This window comes from Malus sylvestris, chromosome 9, assembly GCF_916048215.2.
Source record: "Malus sylvestris chromosome 9, drMalSylv7.2, whole genome shotgun sequence".
NCBI classification, from domain to species: Eukaryota; Viridiplantae; Streptophyta; class Magnoliopsida; order Rosales; family Rosaceae; genus Malus; species Malus sylvestris.
The window spans coordinates 2,700,302-2,719,523 of record NC_062268.1 but is presented as its reverse complement, the minus strand read 5'-3'; the positions used below and the strand labels follow the sequence as shown (position 1 = coordinate 2,719,523).

General features: G+C 38.9%; 2 protein-coding genes and 1 pseudogene across 2 annotated transcripts; 1 reads left to right on the top strand and 2 right to left on the bottom strand.

Annotated features, from left to right (window-relative positions):
* Positions 1-762: 762 nt before the first annotated feature.
* On the bottom strand, positions 763-1,904 carry LOC126582509 (uncharacterized; annotated as a pseudogene).
* Positions 1,578-3,338, bottom strand: LOC126583640 (uncharacterized). The gene is made up of 2 exons (XM_050248106.1): positions 2,119-3,338; positions 1,578-2,080 (listed from the first exon to the last, which is right to left on the bottom strand). Exon 1 carries the CDS (start codon positions 3,150-3,152, stop codon positions 2,544-2,546), a length of 609 nt encoding a protein of 202 aa, XP_050104063.1. The 5' UTR covers positions 3,153-3,338; the 3' UTR covers positions 1,578-2,080; positions 2,119-2,543.
* A 13,669-nt stretch (positions 3,339-17,007) lies between these two features.
* LOC126583633 (glycerol-3-phosphate acyltransferase RAM2-like) lies at positions 17,008-19,077 on the top strand. Its single transcript, XM_050248098.1, has one exon. The coding sequence runs from the start codon at positions 17,141-17,143 to the stop codon at positions 18,686-18,688; it is 1,548 nt and encodes a 515-aa protein (XP_050104055.1). The 5' UTR covers positions 17,008-17,140; the 3' UTR covers positions 18,689-19,077.
* Positions 19,078-19,222: the final 145 nt, after the last annotated feature.

Sequence of the window (19,222 nt, the reverse complement as noted above, 5' to 3'; positions counted from 1 at the left end):
CAGTGTCCTTTTCCTAAATAGTGAAAATGATTTTACAAAAAAAAAAAAAATTGTGAAAATGGATACTCACCAAAATATGAAGAAATGTTTTCATTTCTGATATCGGTTTTCTTCGTTTTACCCGCTGTCTTTCGGACAATACTTGGGTACTCACTGAGGAGTACCTAATTTACTGACTTCATAATATGAGTCAATAAAAATCGGGAGTAAACTGTCGATTTACCCCCTGAACTTTCACTTAACTTTCGATTTCCCCCCTGAACTTTTCTATTGGAAAATTAAGGACTCAAACTAATTTTTTTAGCCGATTTTCCATCCATATTTCTGTTAAGTGAGATCATGTGCACAACATGTGACAATTCTTTAAGGGCAGAAAAGTCATTTAGCAAGACTTTCACACAATATACCCTTTGCACAGTCGATGTTAAGAAATCTAGGGTTTACACACGATTTGCAAGGTGGGTGTTCACTGAAACTTAGGGGAAATTGACTTCATAGTTTGTTGATGGTGGATTCGACAAAATCATTGAGATTACAAAAAGTTTTGAGAGTTGAAGATGCCCTTGGAGGTGCGCAGTGGGAGGAATCGTCCTATGCATGAAAAATGACATGTGGTGTTATTGTCTTCATAAGTAGCTAAGTTAGTATTTTTCTTGAAGCATGTACTACCATTTTTATTTTCTCTAACAAATTAATAATTTGACAAATGCTCATGATGTTATTGTCTCCAAAGCAATGCATTAATACAAGAAACATGTTCAAAATACTCATAAAAAAATGTTCAAGATAATTACATACTTTTCATAATGTCATAATAATCCCAATACAATTCCACAAAATGATCCTTAAGAAGTTGGAAAACATAAGAGATTTTATCATCCATAAGGTATATAACCCATATAATTTGGATTACAAAATATGGGCATTCCACTTAAACAAACACAAGCAAAATAAGGTTTTAGTTATCAAAACAAGAGCACAAACATTCTGCTCGAAATGCACATCACACGTGGAGATCAACTACACTTTCCATGGCCTTCCTCGTTTGGCTGGAATCTTGTACCTAAACCTATTTTCATTTCTAATGGCTGAGTAAGGTTGAGGGTGTGATGTAGAAGCAACAACTTAAGGTTGTGCTGCTTGAGATACATACCCTTCTCTTGTAACCTAAAAAAAATATCAGTTAAAGCATTAACATAAATCAGTTGAAATATAAAAACTTCACTTGAGATTCATGCCTTCCTCTTGTATTTTCATTTATACCTATAGAATAGAAAATGATGTACTTACAGAAAAATTTGTCGTCCTTTGAGCTTGAGATTGAGATTGAATTGGACATTCAGAATGAGCTTGAGTTGGAACTTGAGAATGAGTTTCAACTTGATCTTGCTTACCTCCTAAACCTTGAAGTAATTCAATGATGTTAACAATAGTTTATTTACCAATTTAAATAAAAATAAAAACTTAAATTGATGGTTTTCATCACCCCTGTTAAGTTTAGAGCTTCTCCGCCTCCTCTTGCTCCTCCACGTTGTCGTCTTGCTCCTTTTACCTCCCCTTGCTCCTCTTCCTCTTCTACCTCCTTATCCATCCATCTGCAATAAAGTTGGGAATTTCAATGAAATGCGTGTGAAACTATGAGAACTAAATTAAGTTCAAGTCAAAATTTGAGAATATCATAAATCAATTAAGTGAAAGTGAAATACATGCTCATTGTTGCGACAAGTTGCTGAGTTATGACCATCAACACCACAAATGTTGCAATTAATAACAATGCCATATCTTTTCAACTTTGTTGCCTTTTTTGGTATCTCATCAGCTTCCTTTTTTCGACAAGTTTTAGGTCTCCCAGGTTGTTTGTGATACAAAGGGGGCTTGATAGGCACAAGGCCTGTTTTCCTCATAAGCCATATGCTGGCCTCTTATAACAAGAATGAACATAATCAAGTGGGTTATGCTCTTTCTTGCCTATTGCAGTAATAGCATGTGGACATGGGATTCCACATAAATCCCACTTTCGACAAGAACATGTATGACCTTCCAAATCAACAGCATACATACCACCATGAAGATGGTTCACCTGATACTTTCCCTCACCAGCATATGAAGATGGTTCACCTGATACTTTCCCTCACCAGCATATGAGGCTATGCATAAAAAACTTTCAATTTTATATTTCTCAACTATTTCAAATATTCTGGGCCTAACTTCATGATTCCAAATTGTCTCTCGAACCCTAGCCATATAGCAGCATTAAAAGACTCACACAAATTGTTGAGTAGTATATCACACTTTGCATTAGTATTGAAATGTGACCTACTCCAATGCAATGGTCTACTAATAGCAACTGAATAGTACCTTACAGCCTCCCTGCATGCCTTCATGTCAGGAAACTCCATACCCAAATAAAAGGTTGGATTTAACAAGTCAGTCTTTCTTTTGAATTGTTTAAACCTTGGAGCTTTTCTCTTTCGTCTAACCTTTTTCACAACAATACCTTCTTCATATGAATGCTTCTCTTCATCAAGGCTTAGCAGCTCCTCTTAGTTGTACTCATCAGTAGAAATTTCGTCAGGCTCTTTATGCGATGCCTCAAAAGCCTCATCAACCACAAACCTCTCAAATAGAGTATCATCTTTCACAACGTCAGTATCATTTTCAGATTGCACATAATCAGAGTCAACATATTCAAAGTCATTTTCACTTTCCTTTCTTGCACCATCATCTTCCTCCGTATCAAGCTCTGATCCCACTTCATCATCATCACCAACATCTTCATCATCTTCATTTTCATTTTCATATTCATCATCAGCATCTACATCAAATATTTTTACATCAACTCTTTGATTCACACTAGCTTCAACATTCACACCTTTTTCACATTGTACTGTAGCATCTACAAGATGGTTGTCTAAGTCAGTTGCCAACACTTCTGTCTCAAACCAATTATCCCAACCATCACCCCACTGACCATTATTTGTCAAATATAAAACTTGAACCCTAAATGAAGGTATATGAGAAACAAATTCACTAACATCGGCATCTGCAATAAGAGGGACAAACCCTTTTACTTTGTCTTTGTAGTGAAACCCCGTTTGTAGATGGTTGTAGCCAAGTGATACAGCCACATCATATATGTCTAGCATAGACATTAAGTCAGCGTCGAAGTTGTCCACCCACTGTACAAGACCACCAACATACTCTCCATCCTTAAGATGACCTCCATGGTGAATCTCTATTGTGAATAAATCAGGCTTAGCTACAAAAATAAAGACACATAATTAAAAATCTATTTTTGTTAAAATAATAAAAGGCCCAAGGTTCAAATCCCTACAATGTAAACAACAACAACAACAACAACAACAAAGTCTTTTCCCACTAAGTGGGGTCGGCTATATGAATCCTAGAACGTCATTGCGCTCGGTTTTGTGTCATGTCCTCCGTTAGATCCAAGTACTCTAAGTCTTTTCTTAGAGTCTCTTCCAAAGTTGTCCTAGGTCTTCCTCTACCCCTTCGGCCCTGAACCTCTGTCCCGTAGTCACATCTTCGAACCGGAGCGTCAGTCGGCCTTCTTTGCACATGTTCAAAATCACCGGAGCCGATTTTCTCTCATATTTCCTACAATTTCGGCTACTCCTACTTTACCTCGGATATCCTCATTCCCAATCTTATCCTTTCTCGTGTGCCCACACATCCCACGAAGCATCCTCATCTCCGCTACACCTATTTTGTGTACGTGTTGATGCTTCACCACCCAACATTCTGTGCCATACAACATCGCTAGCCTTATTGCCGTCCTATAAAATTTTCCCTTGAGCTTCAGTGGCCTACGACGGTCACACAACACGCCGGATGCACTCTTTCCATCCAGCTCGTATTCTATGGTTGAGATCTCCATCTAATTCTCCGTTCTCTTGCAAGATAGATCCTAGGTAGCGAAAACGATCGCTTTTTGTGATCTTCGCTAGATTGCTCCGGTCATTAGTGTGGATAAGTATATAAATGGATAGAGATAGGAAAGCAAACACAAGATGTACGTGGTTCACCCAGATTGGCTACGTCCACGGAATAGAAGAGTTCTCATTAATTGTGAAGGGTTTACACAAGTACATAGGTTCAAGCTCTCATTTAGTGAGTACAAGTGAATGATTTAGTACAAATGACATTAGGAAATATTGTGGGAGAATGATCTCGTAGTCACGAAACTTCTAAGTATCGGAGTGTGGTGTCGTCTTGACTTGCCTTATCTGTCTCATAGGTAGATGTGGCATCTTCTCTGGAAGTACTCTTCCTCCATCCAGGGGTGGTATCTTTAACTGGTGGAGATGCACAAGGTAATGTATCAATTTCACTTGAAGCTTACTTGTAGTTTCAGGCTTGGTCAAGCGCGATACAAACCATGTAGTAGGAGTCCCCCAAGTCGCCGAGCTAGGGGGTCTGCTGAAAGAGGTGACAGACAAGGTAAGCAATCAGAGCTCCGACTGATTGTTCACCTTCTCCCCATCTTGCAGCAGCATGAAGGATAAAGAGAAGAAAAATGAGAAGAGATGATATGAGATACTTTTGCTTTTGAAGAAGTAACTTTCCACAGGCTTATTCTTGAACTGAGCTGGAGGGTTTTCTGGTTTCCTCCAGAGTATAAGGCCGACTGAAGAATTTGAGGGTCAAAACAAGTCCATCAAATCTAGAGTACGTTCCACCCTGCTGATATGGGATACTTTTGCTTTTGACAGAGTAATGAATGTATCGGCACGTGTGCTGTTACGCTTGTCTCCACATGCTTCCTTGTATCCTTCGCACTTGCCCTATCTGTTCCTCAAGCAGATGCGGAATCTTCCCTGGAAACATAAGATGTTGAAGATGAGTACTCGAGAGCAATGCCAGGTAAGTAATCAGGTAAGGGGTTCCAGGCAGTCAGTTCCTGGCTGGGAGCTTGATTCCAAGTGCTGACTGATTGCTCTCTTTCTCCTTGTCTTGCAGGTAAAAACAAGGCCAAAAGAAAAGACAGGGAAAAAGCATGATATGGGATACTCTTGCTTTTAACCCTGATGATATGAGATATTCTTGCTCTAGTATAGCTTGTTTGCAGAGGTATTATCGGGGGGAAAGAAAGCTGAATATTTCGAAAGGCTTCGTTGGGAGTGCCCTCTCAGATATGATGAAGGGTTGAGCATTTTTGCAGGTCTGCCTGTCCGTTGGGGATGGAGGTCGACATATATAGGAGTCTCCCTAACAACAAGTAGTAATGCTATTCCTTTACCCTGCTTGGTCATAGCACGGTAGTGGGAGCTGCCAGTTTCACATGTTTTAACTCTGTCAGAGCACTTTGAAAAAGTGGTCTGTGGTATCTGGCTCTCGAGATTCGGAGAACGATGCCTCTTCGATTTTTGAGAAAGCAATCATGCTGGGGGTATGACTCTCGAGATTCGGAGAGCAGTGTCTCTTCGATTTTTGAGGAAGTAATCATGTTGGGAGTCTGGCTCTCGAGATTCGGAGGGCGGTGCCTCTTCGATTTTGGAGCAAGCAATCTTGTTGGGAGTGTTGTCTCGAATGTGAGTAAAGGTTGGACATGTTTGCTAGTCTACCTTGCCACGAAGCACAAAGGTTGACACACAGGGACTTTCCAATTATCCAGCAATGGTACTGTTCCTTTACCCTCTCTTCGATTTTGAGAAAGTAGTCATGTTGGGAGTCTGGCTCTTGAGATTCGGAGGACGGTGCCTCTTCGATTTTGGAGCAAGCAATCTTATTGGGAGTGTTTTCTCGAATGTGAGTAAAGGTTGGGCATGTTTGCTAGTCTACCTTGCCACGAAGCACAGAGGTTGACACACAGGGACTTTCCAATTATCCAGCAGTGGTACTGTTCCTTTACAGTTGTGGGTAATAATATGGTAGCTAGACCTTCAAACTTTATGTGTCTAAACTTTTGTTAGTGCTGTTTCTTTGCTATTCTTTTACCTTTCTTGGTCAGAGCGATGTAGTGGGAGCTGCAAGCTTCACGTGCTCAACTTTGGCAGAGAACTTTGGCAAAGTTATTTGTGGTACCCATGAGCTATTGTTGCGTGTGGGAAGTGGGTGATTGAACAGTAAGATTCATGTGCTTTCTACTTCACCAGAAGTCTTCGACAGAATGCCCATAATTTCTGCAAAGCTGAGTGTGCGTGTGACAGGTGCTGACAAGGCTAGAAAAGTAGGTGCCTCTTCGATTTCTGAGATCGGCCCTCGTGGTCTCTGAGCAGCCCAGCTTTTGAGAAAGCGAGCGCCTCTTCGATTGATTCGGAGAACGATGCCTCATCGATTTTTGAGAAAGCAATCATGCTGGGGGTCTGGCTCTCGAGATTCGGGGAGTAGTGTCTCTTCGATTTTTGAGAAAGTAATCATGTTGGGAGTCTGGCTCTCGAGATTCGGAGGGCGGTGCCTCTTCGATTTTGGAGCAAGCAATCTTGTTGGGAGTGTTTTCTCGAATGTGAGTAAAGGTTGGGCATGTTTGCTAGTCTACCTTGCCACGAAGCACAGAGGTTGACACACAGGGACTTTCCAATTATCCAGCAATGGTACTGTTCCTTTACCCTCTCTTCGATTTTTAAGAAAGTAGTCATGTTGGGAGTCTGGCTCTCGAGATTCGGAGGACGGTGCCTCTTCGATTTTGGAGCAAGCAATCTTATTGGGAGTGTTTTCTCGAATGTGAGTAAAGGTTGGGCATGTTTGCTAGTCTACCTTGCCACGAAGCACAGAGGTTGACACACAGGGACTTTCCAATTATCCAGCAGTGGTACTGTTCCTTTACCCTTGTGGGTAATAATATGGTAGCTAGACCTTCAAAATTTATGGGTCTAAACTTTGTTAGTGCTGTTTCTTTGCTATTCTTTTACCCTTCTTGGTCAGAACGATGTAGTGGGAGCTGCAAGCTTCACGTGCTCAACTTTGGCAGAGAACTTTGGCAAAGTTATCTGTGGTACCCATGAGCTATTGTTGCGTGTGGGAAGTGGGTGATTGAACAGTAAGATTCATGTGTTTTCTACTTCCCCAGAAGTCTTGGACAGAATGCCCATAATTTCCGCAAAACTGAGTGTGCGTGTGACAGGTGCTGACAAGGCTGGAAAAGGCTGGAAAAGTAGGTGCCTCTTCGATTTCTGAGATCGGCCCTCGTGGTCTCTGGGGAGCCCAGCTTTTGAGAAAGCGAGCGCCTCTTCGATTTTTGAGATCAGCCTTCGTGGTCTTTGAGCAGCCCAACTTTTGAGAAAGCAAACGCCTCTTCGATTTCTGAGATCAACCCTCGTGATCTCTAAGCAGCCCAGCTTTTGAGAAAGCAAACGCCTCTTCGATTTCTGAGCAGGCGCCTCTTCGATTTCTGAAGCTTCGTCGAGTGCAGATTTTTATAGGGGCTGGCATTAAGTTCCAAAGCACACTTGAATCTCCACCAGTAGAAGCTTCATTCTTGCACTTCTAAGATCTTGATTTGTCCGACCTCTTCTCTCTTCAACACCTTTGAAAATGTATGGCCCCTCCGACCGTCGTTTTGACTTGAACCTTGTTGAAGAGGCAGCCCCGCCTTCTCCAGACAACATATGGCGCCCATCCTTCGTCTCCCCTACTGGTCCTCTTACCGTTGGGGATTCCGTGATGAAGAATGATATGACCGCTGCGGTGGTGGCCAGGAACCTTCTCACTCCCAAAGATAACAGACTACTTTCCAAACGGTCTGATGAGTTAGCTGTTAAGGATTCGCTGGCTCTCAGTGTTCAGTGTGCAGGTTCTGTGTCTAATATAGCCCAACGCCTATTTGCTCGAACCCGCCAAGTTGAATCATTGGCGGCTGAAGTGATGAGTCTCAAACAGGAGATTAGAGGGCTCAAGCATGAGAATAAACAGTTGCACCGGCTCGCACATGACTATGCTACAAACATGAAGAGGAAGCTTGACCAGATGAAGGAAACTGATGGTCAGGTTTTACTTGATCATCAGAGATTTGTGGGTTTGTTCCAAAGGCATTTATTGCCTTCGTCTTCTGGGGCTGTACCGCGTAATGAAGCTCCAAATGATCAACCTCTGATGCCTCCTCCTTCTAGGGTTCTGTCCAGTAGTGAGGCTCCAAATGATCCCCCTCCGGTGCCTTCTCTTTCTGGGGCTCTACCGACTGCTGAGACTTCTCCTAAGCAACCTTTGTGAAGGCTCCCTCTTGTGTGCTTATTTTGACTCATGTATATGTACATATTTGTAGCTTATCGGGGATATCAATAAATAAGCTTTCCTTCATTTCAACTTATTGTGTTAAATACACCAAAGCCTTCACATCCCATGGAGAGTATTAGAATCTACAGAGTGGTATTACAAGATTTTTGATCCAAAACTTGAAAAAAAAAAAGGATATGGGACGACAAACTGACTAAAGCAACTGCAAGGTAGTAACCAACCAATTCAAAAACATTGTTGAACGCATCATCTACAAGTTATAATTGGCAAATCCTAACCAAATGGAGGCTCAAACTGATTCTTTAGTGACTAGATTTCGTACTTCTGTATCAATAAGATTGCGGTAGATGGCAATTAGACCTAAAAATCTATTTTTACATCAGCATCTTCATTTTCATATACATCAGTTGTTAAAAAAAATCCAATTGTTGCCTGGCACACCCATTCCCTTCTTCTTCTTTCCGTGTTAAGGTCCACATGCTTTTCTTTAAGACCACATATACATTTGACCACAATTTGAAACCAAAACGAAATCTCATACAAAGCTATAAAAGAGAGAAAAAAAACCATGTAAAGCCGACATCTTCCTATTAAACAAACAATTACAAAAGGTATAAAATAAGGAAAACTAATGAAAAGGGCTTGAAAACTTTGAGTTTTAATGATAAGGACAAAATAAAGGGTAAAGTGAATAGTACCAGGATTGACTTTTTAGTGTAAAAATGTGGTTTTTCGTTAAAGTGAACAGTACCGGGTGCTTTTCGTTAAAGTTCCCTATAAAATATACTTACAGTACTTTGGACGATTCCCCCACCTGCGCACCTCCAAAGGCAACTTCAACTCTCAAAACTTTTTGTAATCTCAATGATTTTGTCAAATCTACCATCAACAAACTATGAAGTTAATTTCCCCCAAGTTTCAGTGAACACCCACCTTGCAAATCGCGTGTAAACCCTAAATTTCTAAACAGCGACTGTGCAAAGGGTATATTGTGTGAAAGTCTTGCTAAATGACTTTTCTGCCCTTAAAGAATTATCACATATTATGCACATGATCTCACTTAAGCACTTTTTTGTCGTTCTATTGGGGGTCCAACTTTTGTTTTGTGCTTTATGTGTAATTAGGCCTTTGTTTATGTACATATACTGTGTTAGTAATAAAATTTGTCGTTTACCATAAAAAATACGAAGAAATGTGTATACAAAGTTTTATTTTACAATACGATGTATATGTTTAATTACTCTGATTTTTATATACAAGGACGAAGATTAAAACGTGAATGCAAAAGGAGGAACACAATAATCTAGCTAACCAAAACTAAACACGTATGCTTTCGACTTGTAAACAATATTGCGACAAACTAAGCCAAATTCAGCTCAATGATTTACCAACAACATGGTACTTTTTCCCCTTTTGCATTATTGGTTGTGGCTTCACGTCTCCTCTGAAGCCCAATTACATGTACAAGGCTTAGTTGTTAGTTGGAATTTTTATTTTCTTGCTAACGAGAGTTGATTGAGTTGGTAAAGATCGTTCTTTTTTAATAAACTAAGGCTTAGGTTTGAGTTCCGCTACAAGCAATCTCACTTGGTGGGTTTTTTGTAAAAAAACAACAAAAAAAGGGTTGAGCCCCACTCAATAGCCCACAAAGAGGCGTGTGATATACCCTGACCCTGAGACGGGGAGTAGCCTCTTCTTCCCCTAAACTTTTGGTAATCTCCCACTAACGCGCATGCACACAAGCAGCACAGCATGTATAAACATTACATATTGAATGTCGTTGCATCTTTGTTTATGAATAGCATACATCCTTTATAATGTAATAAAAATAAAGAAATGATAAACACACATTATTTTTCTTTTTTTTTTATACCTCTCATTGATCTTTTCATTGTTTCCATTTTATTTATGGGAAAATTTATTTAAACCCATTTAACTTATTTATACACCCAACTTACTCTTTGCACCCATTTGATTTTTAACTAAATTATTAATATATCTTTAAACCCAAATTTAATACCTAATATACCCCCATAAACCCAATTCAATATGTGAATTTATTTTTACACCCAATTCAATAGGATGGCCTTTGCAGACCGCTGGGGGAGTTCTTGCTATTGTTGATGGTGTTTCTGGGTATGGAACTTATGTTGGCTTGCTTATCTACCCTATGACGTTTTACGATTCGAAAAAGAACAAGAAATCCAGGAAAATTTGGTTTAAGAAACTCCAAGGAGTGGACACATAATTCATCTGTTGATTTCGAAAGTTCTGATCTTCTCATTTTTTTGGCTTGGCAGTTGGGCTGAACAGGATGTGGATCCTTCATTGTTCCCCAAAGAAGTGATGGCCAACGTCTCAAATCTTGTGGGAGATGAGGATGTAGTTTCTCTCAAAACCAAGTACCACTTTCACTATTGTTAAGTAGATTTTCGAGCTTGTGTAAATTTCATGTTTGCTATGAAACCCAAGGCATATCCCATATAGCAGGTGAATAACAATCCTCATATTCTGATAGGAAAGGCACATGCTTATACCTCCTCGATAGGTTCTGCTACAGTGTAAGTTCATCATTTCATTCAAGAAATCTTCGCTGTAGTTTGCCATATTTGTTCAAGAGATTCTTACTTAGCTTTCCCTTTATCTAAGTAGAATTATAACCAAAATACTCATCTTCTAAACTCTAAAAAATTGAAATCGAATGAACAAAAAATTCATAAATTGAGTCATACCTTGGTTAGAGGATTCAAAACTTCAAAATCACCATCCATCAATAGAAAAACTTATTTTTCTCTACGAGAGCTATTAGGGTTTTAGTTAAAATGAACGTAGGATAAACAAAGAATGATCGTAGGGTTTAATTATAGTGTTTGGGTTTATTGATAAATTTGAGTTTTATTATTAATTTCATTTTGTATTTAATAGTAATTATGCAATAGGGTAAAATAGATAATTAACATTCAAAATTTTAAGTTGGGTGTAAAAAGAGGTTGCATGGGTTTAAATAAAATTTCGCTTATTTATTTACTTCGAACCATTACTAAAAATAGGCAAGTGTCTAAAAATTGTGGGTGAAAATCTATATACCCTACAAGTATCACTTTCATTATAATTTTAAGTTCAATTATCTTCGCACGAAACTTATACAATTATAGCTTAATTAATTAGTAAACTCCCCTCTTTCCTATCTTTCCCATAAACGAACAAGAAAAACAGTTATGTAACCTTCACCTCTCCACGGAATCATCAAATGACGTGTTTGAAAGTCGTATAACATTTTATGGTCATCATTCAAAGTTATACTAGTCGACAGTATTGAAACGAACCAAACCACCCAGTCCATGAGCTCAATTCTTCACCAATTACATGCACTAGCCTTTGCTCATACTCTACTCAAACTTAACACAACAAATCATTATTTTCAGTCTTCTTTCCCACCAACAATATATTTCATAGGATAATCTAATACAGTTGGTCCAGTGAAAAACGACCAAATGTTTGAAATCTTTAATTTAAGTTTGTATTCTTATGAATGCATTTTTTCGAACCTTCGATTCTATTTTGGCGTACCGTTTGACTTCGGAGCTGAAAGACATTTTCGCCTCATGGGAGTTGGACTACATGGGGAGGAGGATTTAATCTAACATCAATGTGCAGCGGGATAGCTTTATATTAGTGAGACCTAAAAATATAACTTTCTATTAAAATAAAACGATATTATTATTCTAATATAAATTTAAAAAAGAGAGAGTTTAAATATGAAAGTAGTAAGTTGAAGATAAAAACTTTATTCATTACGGCAATAATTCAAGACAGAACAGGGACAATAGTCTTCCACCATAAATTTTGGATATGATTTTCATACACCCCATTTTATATTATACGTGCTCTAAAAAACTATTACATAATTTTTTTTTTGTTAAATAACCAGCTAGTGGAGAAGCTACGACAATCTATCTTCAAAGGAGCCGAAAAAACTTACAAGGACATTTTAGCCTTTTCTAATCACTATCGTATATGATTCACTAACACTATAAATCGAACTCAAAACAAACAGTATGAAATAAGAGTTTAATAATCGGCCTGACCGGGTCAACCTCTAGCTAGTAGAATGTGTTGCAAGTCATGTAATTTTTATCTCCCAACTACTCCCCACACTCTTGCCATCCCCACATTATCAATGATAGGTTTGAAAAGTCAATGATTTAGGTTATGGTTATTGGGCTACCGGTGGGCCGAGGAAAACAAATATCACGCGAACAACTTTCCATGATCGTGTTAATAAGGACATATACGAAGCCACGACGCGACAGCCCATCAGCGGGACGTACGAAGGTGCTCGTTTTAAATGTTCAAATTCTTTCACCAGAATGCAATAAAAACATAAAAATATAATAGAGATCAACGACTACGTCATTTAAGTCATGTATGGCTAACAGCTTAATATCATGACTAGAAAATCAATTCATTTTAAATTTTCAAATTCTTTCACCATAACGCAATAAAAACATATAAATATAATAGAGATCAACGACTAAGTCATTTAAGTCATGTATGGCTAACAGCTTAATATCATGACTAGAAAATCAATTCATTTTGGTAGTAAATCAAATTCCGACGTGATATAGTCTGTTCACATATATGATAACACGATGATACTGCATTTATAATTTTTATTAATATTATACCTAATTCATGTGTTGGAATAATTGGGTCTAATTGCTTTATTAAATCACATAAAAATTAAAAAAGAATTCATGCAATTATATATCAAAATTAATGCATGCACATGATGTTAAATGAACATGACACAATGGATTAGAAAAACCTAGAAAATACGATCGAGGCAAGTGTTGTACACTTTGTCCTTAAGACAAGTTTACATCCCACCATGGTACTCATGGTTGATCGGCTCATATCTCCCAAGATACAATGACTATGTCCTTGCAATAGTAGCACTCCAAATCACAAGGCTCCATGAACTATGATTGTGTTGAAAACTCTCTCATATGAACTCAATGAGACTCTCTAATATTTAATGCACTGTATATATGTATGATGAAAAGTTATTTTGTGATTATAGGGGGCTTCCTTGTTTATAGAATGTGAGATAACTCTTTGGAAAACATGTAACTATTCATGAAGAGTCAAAAGATGCAACTCTTCATTTGATTAGACACATCTTTCTACCAAAAGGCTCCACTTCTAATTTCCATTCAATTAATAAATATAATAATAATATTATTAAATTTTCCAACAATCCCCCACATGAATGGAAATTGACTCAATACCATACAAATGACAATGCAGACACTAGAGAGAGAATTCAGTATGAAAAGTACCGCATCGGGATATGTGGCTTTTGGCTTTAAACCTTCCGTAGTGAATTACTTTCGGATTTACTTGGCTAATCAATAAACGTAATGTCTTGAACTGCTCAGCCATTTGTGTAAACCAAGACAATAAGAATCACACAATACCCTTCCAGACACCCCTTGGTTGCTCGGTTGTGTTCATTTTGGCCCTGAACAATTCTTGGTTTCTCATGAGCGCTTTTAGAGAACTAAGCCCTTCAAAAAATTCTCACATGAACGGTCTCACTCATCACTCAAGATAAGTGACTTCCCATTAAGAGTATCTTGCAATACCCCACTTGTTATTTACAGGTATAGGAATCATTAAAAGCAAAGCTAATCCTAAATACACTGCAGATAGCACTGTTTCATCATAGGACATAGGTAGGAGATTATCTCCGTAGTGCTCCCATTGAATCATCCACAATTCGGTTGTCCCTTTGAACCTAGATCTTGGGATCTCCAGTCAGCTAGGTTGGGTTGCCATTATGGCGATTCTTAAGACGTAGGCTTTTAACCCATTCTCCTTGATGATACAACTTACTCTCTAGTCAAACCTTTAATTAATTGGATCCACTAGGTTGATGACTATCACTTATGGTGCGCACTTCCATTTATGAAATTATATTCATTCGAGAGTAGTTGTTTTCCAACGCTAAGTCCTTCAAAACATATGTTAGGACTTAAAAAGTAATTTGCTAACACTCGAGTACATTCCCCCACATTTAAGGTTTTTTTTTTTTTTTCGGAAGGTCTCTAACCTTTCAATACCTTAAATTAAAGAATATCACTTTTCTTGAAGCAAATTACTTTTCCATTATACTTAAGTATATCATTTTTCAAAAATAGCTAAGCCACCCCCACAATTCCCTTACATTGTGATTGCTTTTTAATGCTATCAATTACTAACTCATCATACTTAAGAAGTAGGAACCAATGAAGATATTTTGTTTTTATCTATTTTCACTTGTTATGCCTTAAAGTATCACTATAGCATCTTCCCGGAGAAACATGTTTTGAACTTTGCATTTAGCCTATAAACTTATCGAGTTCTCATGGCTATACCTAGCTTTGATCAATGACAACACCAATTTCAGTAGTCACACTTCGAAGTCAAAACATTATTCTCCCATGTACCTCCCTTCTCGGAAATAATTGTCTTTACCTTACTTCCCTTTGCGGGAGTAGTTATTTTTCTTTCTCTCAATGTTGTTTTCCTTTGTTAATCACAGTGTTTATAATAAAGATGCAAACTCTGCTTGTTTCCTTGTAGGCAATTAACAGTGAAAACTATGCCCTTTGCACACTAACATTTTTCACCAAGAGTTGCATATGCCTGTAATGTTGGCCAAGTCATCACCTTGAGATAACTGTCAACCACCAAATGATGATCATTGTGATCATCTTACATGAAACAATAATATGCATGAAGCACCTATTCAAGCAAGTGTGGAAGTCTGCAGTTTCTGCAAATGTTCCTTCTAATGCCCGGCAACACCTTATGGCGAAAGGAGCATAGGCATTTTATGCTTCAATTTTAATGACCATCATCACCTTATTGTGATCACTAGCAACAAATATACACGATACTACTATCATGCTTTGTCCTGAAAATGTTCAAACACCTTCTCTTTACCAACTATATAATTGTTGGGTGACTGCACAATCTGCAGATGCTTGATACATGACCGAAATCAAACGATCCTTATGCGGTTATCCAGACTGGATACCCCATCGCCATAGTACCTTTTCCAAGTGAAATGATGCGTAGGAGACAAGATTAATCTGATAATTAATTGTAACTCTAGATTGAAAAGGTGCATGGTTTACAAATACCAAATGAGATTTAAGTGTGCAATTCACTATTATCTTAAACAATTGCAAGAGATTCCGGGAAATACATATATCCCAAAAAATCACGTAGGTATATGTTCTAATACGTAACGAACAAAACTCGTGTCCTTAGAATAATGTCAGGATATTTAGTATAATAATAATAGAGTGAAGCCGTATCTTGATTACTATACCCAACACTCTCACGGTTTGCAAAGCCAAAGCGTTTCACCATTTCATATATTATTCAAATTAATTAATTTTAAGGAAAACTAATGAAAATGGTTTGAAAACTTTGAGTTTTAATAATAAGGACAAAATAAAGGGTAAACTGAATAGTACCAGGATTGACTTTTTACTGTAAAAATGTGGTTTTTCGTTAAAGTGAACAGTACCATGAGCTTTTCGTTAAAGTTCCCTTAATTTTACCCAATGTATTTCTTCCAAAAGTAAAATTCATTAATAACTTAGTTGACATACAAAATTTGCCCCAGTCAAACAAAGAGTTCACACTAAGCATCGTAACCTTAACGCTCAGGCATCACAAAATTGAAATTCAATGCAAGGCAAAGAGGTAACCAACTAACCAAGAATATAATAATTATTTTTGCAGTAAACAAAACAAGACCACTTCTTCATATGCAAGATTAGATATGAGACCATTCTCCCACAGAATTAATCAGGAAGAAAATTCACGCCTATAGGGACCAAGTATTATATCACGGATAATTTAATTCTCAAACAAACATAGCAATCAAACCATAAACTTGTCTTAAGATTGTTAGAATAATTGGGTCTAATTGTAATATTAAATCACATAAAATTTAAGAAATAATTCATGCAATTACATATCAAAATTAATGCATGCACATGAGTAACCAATGCTAAATGAACATGACATAATGGATTAGAAAAACCTAGAAAATACGGTTGAGGCCAGTGTTGTACACTTTGTCCTTAAGACAAGTTTACGCTCTATTAGGTTTCTCATGGTTGATTGGCGCATGTCTTCCAAGATACAACGACCACGCCCTTGTAATAGTAGCACTCCAAATCACAAGGCTCCATGAACCACGATTGTGTTGAAAACTCTCTCATATGAACTCAATGAAACTCTCTAATATTTAATGCACTATATATATGTATGATGAAAAGTTATTTTATGATTATAGGGGGCTTCCCTATTTATAGAATGTGAGATACCTCTTTGGAAAACATGTGACTATTCATGAAGAGTAAAAAATTGCAACTCTTCATTTGATTAGGCACATCTTTCCACCAAATGGCTTCACTTCTAATTTCCATTCAATTAATAAATTTAATATAATAATATTATTATTAAATTTTTCAACATCTTGTTATAATATAAACATGTTAGTATTAAGTAACGCAATGTGATAATGAAACGTTTCGACGCCCATAATTTGGCCCATAATTTTAAGCCCTAATACAATAATTAGCATTTTTCTTTCTCTCGTTCATTATTAAGCATTTAAGCCTAATACACACAACGCAACTAACACAAGACAAATGGGTAATGAGTCAAATGATGGTGTCACCATTCTCTCGGCGACACTGTCATTGGTCACATAAGTCAAAAAATTCAAGCAACCACCCTATTTCTCTCTTTCTATATATATATCCACAGACATACCATATTAGGCAGGTACTAATAACAAATTACTAGGAAAAAAAATATTAGTACCAACAATTTTTCCATAGCCAAGTTGGTATAATTTGCAAAACTTTCGATCCCCTCCATGGCCACCGGTATGAAGGAAGGTTCTCTTCCTACCTTGCCGGCAATCGACCGCTGCCCTTCAATCGGTCGCGAAAAACACACTGTCGTGGCGGACATGGACGGCACTTTGCTAAGAGGACGGAGCTCCTTCCCTTACTTTGCCCTCGTCGCCTTTGAGGCCGGCGGCATACTAAGGCTTCTCTTTTTACTACTGGCGTCTCCACTCATTGGTCTGCTGTACTACTTTGTCTCGGAGTCAGCCGGCATTCGTGTCATGGTTTTCGCCACTTTCGCCGGTATGAGAGTCTCCGACATAGAATCTGTGGCGCGTGCGATCCTCCCCAAGTTCTATTCCGCCGACTTGCACCCCGAGACGTGGAGAGTCTTTTCTTCGTGTGGGAAACGCTGCGTTCTGACCGCAAACCCGAGGATAATGGTGGAGCCGTTTTTGAAGGAGTTTTTGGGCGCTGACATGGTTCTCGGGACTGAGATCGCCACCTACAAAAGCAGAGCCACAGGTTGGGTCCTCAGTCCTGGGGTTCTGGTCGACGGAGGCAAGGCCAACGCGCTTAACAAAGCGTTCGGCACTGACCCCTCATCAGCTCCTGATGTCGGGCTTGGCGACCGAAAAACGGACTACCCATTCATGAAGTTATGCAAGGAAAGCTATGTGGTTCCTGCTACGCCGGAAGTTGCGGCGGTGAGCCTCGACAAGTTGCCAAAACCGATAGTATTTCACGACGGAAGGCTGGTTCAGAAGCCATCGCCGCTCTTGGCGTTGCTTATAATTCTTTGGATCCCGGTCGGTTTTACTTTAGCTTGCTTGCGAATGGCAGCGGGCGCACTGCTTCCTATGCCCGTCGTATACTACGCTTTATGGGCGTTGGGCGTACGGGTGTACATCAAAGGAACCCCACCGCCTCCCGCCAAGAAATCAACAGGCCAGACCGGAGTCCTTTTCATTTGCTCACACCGCACTCTCCTCGACCCGATTTTTCTCTCAATCGCTCTGGGCAGGCCCATCCCGGCCGTGACCTACTCTCTCTCCCGTCTCTCCGAACTCATCTCGCCAATTAAAACCGTCCGACTCACACGGGACCGGGTCAAGGACGCGAACCAGATTAAAGACCTCTTAGAACAAGGCGATCTCGTCATATGCCCCGAGGGAACAACGTGCCGAGAACCATTTTTGCTACGATTCTCCGCCCTGTTTGCAGAGCTGACCAACGAGCTCGTCCCCGTAGCCATGTCAAACAGCATGAGCATGTTCCACGGGACGACGGCCCGAGGGTGGAAGGGGATGGACCCGTTCTACTTCTTCATGAACCCTAGCCCGGCGTACGAAGTAACGTTTTTAAACAAGATGCCGTACGAGCTGACTTGTGGAGCCGGAAAGTCGAGCTACGACGTGGCGAATTGCATGCAGAGGACCATCGCTGCGAGCCTGTCGTATGAGTGCACCACCTTCACGCGGAAGGACAAGTACCGGGCATTGGCGGGGAATGACGGCATCGTCGAGGAAAGGTCTAAGCGTACGGCTGCAGCCAATAAAATTATGGGCTGCTAGCCATAACGTGATTAATTAAGACAGAAATTATATACAAATTAGCGTGTGTGTTTTGTTTCTCAAAAAGTTAATCTCAGATAATCACATGCATATTGGGTAACAACCTATGCATGGCAATGCATGGCGATAAATTTTTCAGTATGCCGAAAATACAGTCAGGTTATGACATTCAATATACCGAATCGTAGTCTCGGCACACTAAAAAATTTCTCATGCATGGAAATTAATTAATTAATATGTTGCAGTAGTTCAAATGTATTTTTCCTTTGGTTTGGTATTTTTTTTCCCTGAGTTTAAATGTATTTTTCCTTTGGTTTTCAATTGGGAGTTAGTTTTGATTAGCCAAAGGCTAGTTGCCCCATTAAATAATATTTTTCGTTTGATTGGTATTGATTTAGAGGTTTCGTGCAAGACAATATAAATGTCGCTATTGCATTTGTTTGTGAACTTTATCATAGTTTGTCAAAAAATATCACAAATTTAAATACTGATTAAAACCAAAGATTTTTATATCGCGTTAGTTAGGAACACAGT

Coding starts and splice junctions, on each gene's coding strand:
- LOC126583633 (XM_050248098.1), top strand. CDS start 17,141: ATGGCCACCGGTATGAAGGAAGGTTCTCTTCCTACCTTGCCGGCAATC.
- LOC126583640 (XM_050248106.1), bottom strand. CDS start 3,152: ATGTCTATGCTAGACATATATGATGTGGCTGTATCACTTGGCTACAAC.